This window comes from Sapajus apella, unplaced genomic scaffold, assembly GCF_009761245.1.
Source record: "Sapajus apella isolate SASKATOON/1434 unplaced genomic scaffold, GSC_monkey_1.0 scaffold1770, whole genome shotgun sequence".
NCBI classification, from domain to species: domain Eukaryota; kingdom Metazoa; phylum Chordata; class Mammalia; order Primates; family Cebidae; genus Sapajus; species Sapajus apella.
In genome coordinates this window covers 175-9820 of record NW_022438696.1, presented here as the reverse complement: position 1 = coordinate 9820, position 9646 = coordinate 175, and the positions used below count along the sequence as shown (strand labels likewise).

The following is a 9646-nucleotide window of genomic DNA, read 5'->3' as shown; positions in this document are numbered from 1 at the left end:
TCATCATGCCAGCTGTACCAGATTCTGCATCTGTTAAAGACCAGATAACTGACATAGGCCTACTCTGACTTGTGTACTCTATGAGTAGTTTAAAAAAAATCCTCTCCCCACTTCCTGCATGGCTTTAGACTCTTTAAACACTCTTTCTCCCTTACCAGGAGGAGAGGCTTTTCCAGATGCCTCAGCAGGCCACTGAGGGTGAGACAGAGACCCATCCACACATCCTTGTGAAAGAAATAACAGAGCAATTGTATATATTTTTCAAAAGAAATAACAAATTGTATACAGGTTAGGGTTCAAGTCTATCTGGAAAGCAACATTAAAAACGGGTCTCCCAATACTCATGAAGGCAAATCATTTATAACTTATTCACGGACTTAAAGAATTAAAATATAAATACTGTGCCGTGCGCCATGTTGCACGCCTGTAATTCCTGCACTTTGGGGGGTTAAGGAGCCTGTATCACAAGGTAAAGAGATTGAGACCATCCTGGTCAAAATGGTGAAACCCTGTCTCTACTAAACATACAAAAAATTAGCTGGGCATGGTGGCATGTGCCTGTAATCCCAGCTACTCAGGAGGCTGAGGCAGGAGAATTGCCTGAACCCAGGAGGTGGAGATTGCGTAAGCCAAGACTGCGCCATTTTACTCCAGCCTGGGTAACAAGAGCGAATCTCCGTCTCAAAAAAAAAAAAAAAAAAAAGGATATGCACTGCACTGAAAGAACAATAAATCCTGTACATTAATGGTTTTGGTCTACACTTCAAGCTACAGACTTCTATATACAGTATTCTACATTGTGATTATTGTTCAGTGTATATATAATCCGACTTCCATATCTTACTATTATAGACATATTTAGGATTCAAAATAGACTCAACCACATTTCATACTACGTATAGTAATGAGAAGTCGAAACCGGTATGCCTCATAAACTATAACGTTGCTAATGCAAATACAGTTGATTGTTGAACAATGCAGGGATTAGGTGTGCTGATACCCTGTGGAGTCAAAAACCCACAGGTAACTTTTGACTCCCTAAAGCCTACCTACTAATACATAGCCTACTATTTACCAGAAGCCTTACCAATAACATAAACAGTTGATTAACACATATTCTGTATATATATATATATATATATACACACTATATATATATAATATATATATATACTATATATATATATACACACTATATATATATACATATATATAGTATACTGTATTCTTACGTTAAAGAGTAAGCTAAAGAAAATGTTACTGAAATTTTAAGAGGAAATGCATGTACAATACTGTATTGTATTTGTCTATACTGTAAGTGTACAGGATCTGTTTACCAGATGAATCATCTGACAGAAATGACAGATAACTGCTTTTTCACACTCCAATCTATGGTGTATATCAAAACAATTCCACTTTTCTAGTAATATCATGACTTTGCTTCTTGAGAATACTTCCAGCATCACTAGTGATATTGCATTTGGGTCACATGGTGTTATTCAAGGTTTATGTTATTGCATTAAACATAAAGAATGCAGAAGAACCAGGAGATATTACGTTTACTTTATGCATTTATGATTTAATACTGTGTCTTTACATGTGTTTACTTTCTCCCAATTGTGAATGGTGTCATGTATACATGTGTTTGTGTGTTCAAGTTTTGATAAATTTTTTGAAATAGGTTTTTGTATATTTTACAATAGTATATGATAAAGTAGACTAGTATCTACATATATTTCATGCATTCTTATCATACACAATTTTAAAAAATATTTCTAGGTTGTGTGGTTCATTTGCCACGTCTTTCAAATTATTGCAAGTTCTAAAAAATTTCCCAAGGTATTTTTTGGAAAAACTCTGCATATAAACAGACCTGCACAAATCAAACCTGTGTTGTTCAAGGGTCAGCTGTATTTGGAACAGGAATCCCAAAGAAATTTAATGTAAATATAAAGACTTGCAATTCATAGAAAAAAAAATTAAAAAAAACAAACAATAAAAGGGCCTCAAGGGAAATAATAAATGCTTTCTGTTCTACAACAAACCTTGCAGTTGAATACTTATCCGTCAAGATAAATTAATAAATTTTCTTTTCTATGCTGGACAGATCCAAATTCTAAAGTGTTGCTTGCATTAGAATCCTCAAATAAAATGGAAAAAGCCACCTGAAACAGTATTGCAATGAAACATGTGAATGCTCACCAAATTCACTTCTAGGCATACCTCTTCGACTGAGAGTAGCAGAGAGCAGTCTCACAGGTGGCTCCACTGTCAGTGGAGGGGAGCATTCTCCACCACTCACAGGGGATGGGCCAAAAGAGCCATTCTGGCTCAGAGGATCTAAAGATGACAGCGTCTTGTTACCATTTTATGACCGCCTTTTGTTCTTAAGTTCTTGCAATTATTTTTAGGGTATCATAACCATTATACACAGAAACAACAGTCATTTATATACATTTTACACCCAAAATAGACTGTTGCCCTTTACAAGTTGCTCCCTTACCTCTCTGGGGAGGGTTTTGTGTATTTCGTCTTCCCAGCATTGGTTTTACAATCACAGGTTCTTCTTGCAGGATTGTCATCTTTTCCGTGAATTCTAATAGTCTTGAATATAGAGAAAGAGTATTTAAGAAAGACTTAAATATGAAACAGAATCCAATTCCTTAAGAGGTAACACTGAAAACATAGGCATCAAAATCACATACTTGTGTCTCAAGTTTGTAGCTTCCATTTTCTCTTCAGCTATAGCTCTTTCTGCAGCACGAGCTTTGAGCTATTGAAGAAATACATTCAAATTAAGTTCTAGGAGACTATGCACCAAATAAAGGAAAGAAAAAAGAAATCTTACCCAGTTTTCATGAGCTTTCTTCTCATGGGTAGCTATCTGAAAAAGATAATACATCACAAAATATGCTTACAGATTCATTATAATAACCTGTATTAATTATCAAAGAATTCTGGGCACTAAATGAGAGACTAGAATAATTACCTGGTTTTTAAATAATCGCTCTGTTTTCTGTAATTCATTCTCCATTTCTTCTATTCTCCGCCTAAGAATTACACTTGGCTTTATGAGTTAAAGCACAACCAAATAAAAACCCAATCAATATGACTACGTTAACACTTACCCTAACAACGGTACCCTAATGGAGCTACTTTAACTGTTCCTAAATATGTTTATCAAATAACCCTGTTATCTTCCACCATAAACCTTTTTTTTCCTTTTTTCGTCCTTTAACTATATCATAAAAAAATTCCCAAAGTTAGGACTACTGGGTCTATCAAATTGCAAAATCACCTTAATGGCTTTTGATACATCATACAACAAACTGCCCCCCTCCCACCCCTACCCCCAGAACTGTTTGCATGAACCAAGTTCCCTTACAGTTTTGCCAGCACTGGGTATTTGTTAATGTTTTTCCATTTGTTAACTTAAAATTTAGTTTTTCTTTTGTGTGAATTTATGTATTCATGTCCTCTAACCATTTATTTATGCTTTTTTGCCAAAAAAAACCCCCTAGTTTCATTAGCCAGTGACACCGTCTTTAGAGGGTGAACTTACTTGTAAGTTTTTACTTCCTCTGCAGCCGAACCTGCCTTTTCATCAGCAGCTGATAGCCTCTGCTCTCTTTGTTGTCGCTCATACTCTTCTTGACTTAATTTCCTAAGATAAAACCGGTGGTCAGTGAAAGTATTTCTCTTTTCCTCCTGGCATTCTGTCGGAATACTCTACTAAAATGTCACTTCCTATCTTATTTTTAAAAATGCACAGACTATAAAAAGTCATAGGAAGGAATTCAAACTGTCTTTTAGGATAAAAATCCAACTGTGGCCTGTTGATACATCACCTGCATTTTCTAATGTCTCATAACTCTTTCCTTACTAGTAAGTAAATGTAATAAAAAAAACACTATGTGTCCCATGGGAAAGACTGTTGTGTTGAAATGATGAATGCTCACTTTTCTTCAATGTAGAAAGCCAGGACTGATCAACCTAACACAGTTAAGCTTATTAGGATAAAACAGGAGATAATTACTTCTCTTATTTGTAACCATGGGAAAACCACTAATTAATTTTCTTATGGGCTGTTTCTCAATCCAAGACTGGTACCATGTTAAAGACAGCCAATGAAAGGGCGTTTTAGAACATGCCTTCTAACTGTACAGCTAACCACAGAACATTTTCACACTTCAGATATGGAGCTCCCCTACCTATTTCAAAGGAATCGCGATTAAGCAGAGAGACAAATCGGAGTATTGCCAATGTCTGTTGAACAGAAAAAGAATCCAAACTGTCCTGTAATCAGGGTGCTATGTACTGAAAATTGGTTTTAACCTGATAAATTTCAAGCTCAAGATGTCAACATACTGTAAGCAGATTGTAAAGGAAGCAACAAGTAATGGTTTAAAAGTGCTACTTGTAGTTACCCTTGTACTTCTTTACTCATAATCCTGATACAAAAGATACATGAAACTTTTCTATAAATTGGAAACAAAAATAGAGGAGGTATAGTAAAAAACATTATTAACACCAAAGAGAAAAAAGTGTATGTATTCTTTTATAACTGCTCATTTAATATTTCAGCATATATTTTGTGAGTGGTTATAACATACTAGTTACCTTTTAAGAGGCTAAGATAAAGGTTTGGGTATGGTAAGTACCACCTCTGCACTAAAAGAGCTCACAGTTAAATGTATAAAAAGTTCATATAAGAATAGAACAATCCCTCTGTGACTCTGGCTTAGAAGGAAATGTGTAAAAAACAAGTCTTAAAGATTCAAGAGAATTTTGCTTCCAATAATGGATGAGTTAGTCTGCAAACACTGAAAATAAGAACATATGGACAAAAATATAAAGAATGTGCTTGAAGGCATCAGAAAGCTAATAAGGCAGTGAAGAAAATCCAGTAGGAAAAACCACAGTATTATTAGTAAGTCTGGCATTTTAAGCCATTGTCCCCCAGGTTCATCCACACATTAAAGATAAGCCAGACATATACGAAGGTTGAGAACAACTTTCAACAGATCCCTGGGTTCAGAGAAACAAGAGGTGAGTTTAGGGCTGACAATGAGAAGGCCCCTGAGAAAAAGCCCTAGGCTTTGGGTTGAGACTAGAAAAGAGCTGCACACTTGGAGTACTGAACAGGCAATATAATGTTCTTTAAACAGACTAAGCCATTTTTCAATGAACTTAATAGCTAACTGGAATAAAGTGATGACCACATGCTAGAGGTAATCTCAAATCTTTTCTGTAGGATGATAACATCATCCAGGACCTCAAATTCCCCCTACAATTTTCATAAACAATGTTCGCCACTCCATCAGAACCAACCAGGCATTTCATAAGAAAAGACAATGTGATTGCAATCTAAAAGACAAGAGAAACAGACTCATAAGGGTTCCACATAATAGGATTACCACATAGATTTTGAAACAATTGTGCCTTACATATTGAAGGAAGTAAAAGTCATGATTATGGATTTCAGCAGAGGATCAGAAACTGTAAAGGTAAAAAATAGTAAGTGAAACCAAAAAGAACTCAATTAATAATTACAGCAGATTAGATAACTGAGGTGAGATTTTAGCACACTGGAAGATAGGTCAGAAGAAAACATCCAGAATGAAGCAAATTCAGGATGTAGGAGCACTGGGCAAGGGTAGGGGCACTGGGCAAGGATGAGGGATGCTAGTATGTTTAACTGGATTCTCAGGACAAGAGAGAATGAAATGGAATATGTGAAAAAAGATGCCCCAAATTCAAGAGATATTTATAACCTCAAACAGCATAAATGCAAAAGAAAAAGCAGGAGGGTAGAGGTGGAGGGGTGATGACAAAAGCCTGCATGAGGCATCTCCCAATAAAATTGCTGAAAAACCAAAAGGAAAAATGACTAAAGGCAGCTAGGGAAGGCATGATGTATTTGAAAAAGAGAAAATAAGAATGATAATAGATTCCTCAGAGAAACTTTAAAACTAGAAGATAATTGGTTACCTTTAAAGTGCTGGTATTAAACAACTATCAAAATTCCATAACCAGTAGAAAGATCCTTTTAAGGTTGGGCGCAGTGGCTCACACCTGTAATCTCAGCACTTTGGGAGCCCAAGGCAGGTGAGGTCAGGAGTTCGAGACCAGTCTGACCAACATGGAGAAACCCCATCTCCACTAAAAAAAAAAAAAAAAATTAGCTAAGCATGGTGGTGCACACCTGTAATCCCAGCTACTCAGGAGGCTGAGGCAGGATAATCACTTGAACCTGGGAGGTGGAGGTTGCGATGAGCAGAGGTCGCACTGTTGCAGTCCAGCCTGGGCAACAAGAGCAAAACTCTGTCTCAAAAAAAAAGATCCTTTTAAAATGGAGTCAAAATAAAGACACTTTCATACAAAAATAAACTCACTGAACCTTAATTCAGGTATATTCTTCAAATAGAATGACAGTGATAGCAAATGGAAGACTGAAGATGTAGGAGAATAAAGTATGATGGTAACTATAAATATGTATGTAAATTGAGTATCAGCAGGATAGCACTGTAAAACACAAAACATTTTGTGGTTTGAGCTATATAGAGCATTACAATACATTACCACAATAACATTTAAGTCAGGGGGAAGTTAAAGCCCAGAAAGGGGTAACTCCTCAGCCTGGTGCCTGGTGTGGTGGTTCACGCCTATAGTCCCAGCACTTTGGGAAGCTGAGGTGGGCGGATCATGAGGTCAAGAGATTGAGACCATCCTGGCCAATATGGTGAAACCCCATCACTGAAACAAAATACATCTCTACTGAAAATACAAAAATTAGTCAGGCATGGTGATGGGTGCCTGTAGTCCCAGCTACTTGAGGTAGGAGAATTGCTTGAACCCAGGAAGCAGAAATTGCAGTAAGCCGAGATTGTGCCACTGCACTCCAGCCTGCCGACAGAGAGAGACTCTGTTTCAAAAAAAAAAAAAAAGATAACTCCTCTATGAAGAAAGAGGCAACTCCCTTATGTCAGACTTTGTAATAAGTCCAAGAAACCTACTGTGGCCTTTAAGGTAAGTACAACAAGACAAGCAGAACAGCTTGTAACCACCAAGCTTAAGTAGAGAAGAACAGAAGAATTTAAAGTACTCTAACAATTCAAAAAAAGGAACATAGAACAGGCCATCAAATAAAGAGAAGATACCAATATGTAGATTTAAACTCAAATATATTTTAGGAATTACATTTAAGAAGCAAATGAGTGCTCAGTCTGTATAGCTACCTGTTTATTTATGCTACTGACTCCAGAAAAGATTTTTAGGAGTATGAACATGTGAGTAGGTAGGTGACTGCCAGGCAGAAACAATAAAGGACATTTTTACTGCAGAAAAAACAGCATACATAAAGACAAAGAAGTTTGGAGTGGCATGGAGAACGGTTGAGTGTCTACAGTTCAAGAAGCAACAGAAGAAACCACAGGAAGTGCACCTGGAGAGGCAGCTCAGGGCTAGCTGAGGGGAAAGTGGCCTCTGTACCTGTTAAGGAGTATGGAATTGACCCTCAAGGGAATGGAGCATACTTGATAGACTTCAAGCACATAATGACATGGACAGACTTGTATTTTAGAAAGTTCACTCTAGCAGCTATAGAGACAATCAGAATTTGGAAGCAGATGTATAAGAAAGACTGAAGATAGACAGGTGATTAGCTAGGGGACTGGCATAAAAGATGGCAAGAGCCTGAACACACACAGTGACTTTAGGGGTGGACAGCAGAGTACAAAATACACATGGAGACTGAATGAATGTTGTGGCACATAAATGGGTTAACTGGATCATGAAGAAAAACAGTTGCCAATTAAGTAATTCACATTACTACTGGAGGCAGAGACGTGCTCTTTTTTTAAAAAGTAATGAAATGAGGAATGTCTCTCTGAAGCAGGACAGGCAATTAGAGTTGGCCTGAGCAAAATCTGGAAAATCTAAACGGCTGCTGGGTGAGCAAAGAATTAGAGAAAAAGTTAATGGTATAGTTTCAATGTTTAATGGCATACGGCAGTAGCAGACTAAGCATTTTAAAAGGTTAAATTTTCTTAGCAAGCGAGGTCTTCTCACACACTGCCATATACAACATAGAGTAAAATATAAGAGCAAACACAAATAGTAACTGCCACAGACAATCTATTTTTAGAGAATTCAGATGTTTTTGTGGAGAAAAAAATTGAAATGAATTATAAAAATATGGTTTTCAAAAGATACCTAGCTCAAAATTTGAGATGCGTATTTCAGAAGATTAGTATCTAAATATATACACCAAATAGTTCTATATTCAAAACTCCTCATCTTTGCCACAATTATATATAGTCTGAATATTTGACTCTGTGAAATCCAAAACTTAATGTACTTTAATAAGTAAAATTTCCTTTTTTGAAGTTTTTATTCTACTAAAACACATGTCATACAAATCACTCAGACTTTTTAAATGAAATAACATAATTGACCACAAAGAAAGGAAAGTGAAATAAGTCGTGGAACCACAGAAAAGGCATGGACACATCTTCAAAAAAGAAGCACTTCCACAGCAGTAACTGCCAGTACCAGTCAACTGCTCCCCCTTACATGAGTTACAGGCAACAGTTTCTGACAACTGGTTAGAAAGGAAAGAAAAATGCAGGTTATAAGAAACAAAGCAGATAGGAAGAAAGACAAATTTGTGCTAATTAGAGATGGAAAAAAGTATAAGTAATCCTAAAAAAGATAACATTGTCTATATTAGTACACCTTTATTTAGACACATGACAGTGAACAGTAAATGATGAAAATCTTACTTTTGCAAAGCCATCTCCTTCTGCTGATACAGTTCATTCAGAATCTCCCCTTTCAGCCTCAGGGTTCTGAACTCATCTTCCAGTCCATCTTTGGCAGATAGCAGTGAGTTGCGGTCATCTTCCAATTTCTTTATCTGGTCTGTAAAGGGTAAAACATTTGAGCTCTATGTGTGTGCACAAGAACTTGGGAACTTGGTTGGGAGTTTGGTGCTGAGAGGAGTGAGAAGTATGAAAGCAGGAAACCACTCTTTATCTACCTAATGCAATTTTGCATCGTTCCAATACATAGCAATTTCTTCTCAAGAAGCAACCTACCTTCCAGGTTACATTTAGTGGACATGGAGGCTCTTAGCTTAAGTTGTAATCGTTTTAGATCCTCTTCAGCTACCGATATTGCAGTCTGTGTCTAAAAATTACAGAAGAGAGAAGTATTCATATAAGGGAGACACAGTGAAAGCATTCACAGGCACTTATGGGACTCTAAAAAAGGATTATACCCGAGAGACATCCATCATCTGCTTAATTTGATTTTTCATCTTCTCATTCCGGTCACCTAAAAAACAAAAGATTTTCATTGCTTTTTCTTCCCTTGTGCTTTAAATCTGTATTTTCTTGATTTATGCAAAACTAAACAATTATCATGTTCAAACATTTAAAGAACGAACAAAAATAGGACAGAATTAGACTGACTTTTTAGAGAACTGCAAACCTAGATCCAAAAAGTGAATTCCCATTTGCAATATATTTATAACAATAAATACGTTATACATGCCATCCTTGAGCAAGAAGAAACATGTGAGATAAAGCTCTGTCTTCTATCTCAGATCTATCTCCACCTGGGCTTAGTAAGTGTCTCATTCAGA

General features: G+C 36.5%; 2 protein-coding genes across 3 annotated transcripts; both read right to left on the bottom strand.

Moving 5' to 3' along the window:
* Positions 1–260: 260 nt before the first annotated feature.
* On the bottom strand, positions 261–2598 carry LOC116546974 (transport and Golgi organization protein 1 homolog). Its single transcript, XM_032273083.1, has 3 exons — positions 2504–2598; positions 2203–2340; positions 261–306 (listed from the first exon to the last, which is right to left on the bottom strand). Exons 1-3 carry the CDS (start codon positions 2580–2582, stop codon positions 290–292), a joined length of 234 nt encoding a protein of 77 aa, XP_032128974.1. The 5' UTR covers positions 2583–2598; the 3' UTR covers positions 261–289.
* LOC116546973 (transport and Golgi organization protein 1 homolog) lies at positions 2595–9395 on the bottom strand. 2 transcript variants are annotated; one of them, XM_032273080.1, is made up of 7 exons: positions 9281–9395; positions 9099–9189; positions 8784–8922; positions 3563–3664; positions 2990–3050; positions 2849–2884; positions 2595–2773 (listed from the first exon to the last, which is right to left on the bottom strand). In XM_032273080.1, the coding sequence occupies exons 1-7, from the start codon at positions 9356–9358 to the stop codon at positions 2627–2629; spliced, it is 654 nt and encodes a 217-aa protein (XP_032128971.1). In that variant the 5' UTR covers positions 9359–9395; the 3' UTR covers positions 2595–2626. The 2 variants fall into 2 exon arrangements, with proteins under 2 accessions (XP_032128971.1, XP_032128972.1); XM_032273081.1 differs by having other exon boundaries at positions 2849–2880; positions 2986–3050; positions 9281–9392.
* Between the last annotated feature and the right edge of the window lie 251 nt (positions 9396–9646).

Coding starts and splice junctions, on each gene's coding strand:
- LOC116546974 (XM_032273083.1), bottom strand. CDS start 2,582: ATGACAATCCTGCAAGAAGAACCTGTGATTGTAAAACCAATGCTGGGA. Junction 2,341..2,503: donor ACAAAACCCTCCCCAGAGAG/GTAAGGGAGCAA, acceptor TGTCATCTTTAG/ATCCTCTGAGCCAGAATGGC.
- LOC116546973 (XM_032273080.1), bottom strand. CDS start 9,358: ATGAAAATCTTTTGTTTTTTAGGTGACCGGAATGAGAAGATGAAAAAT. Junction 8,923..9,098: donor CACTAAATGTAACCTGGAAG/GTAGGTTGCTTC, acceptor TACCCTTTACAG/ACCAGATAAAGAAATTGGAA. Junction 3,665..8,783: donor AAGGAGATGGCTTTGCAAAA/GTAAGATTTTCA, acceptor GTTTTATCTTAG/GAAATTAAGTCAAGAAGAGT.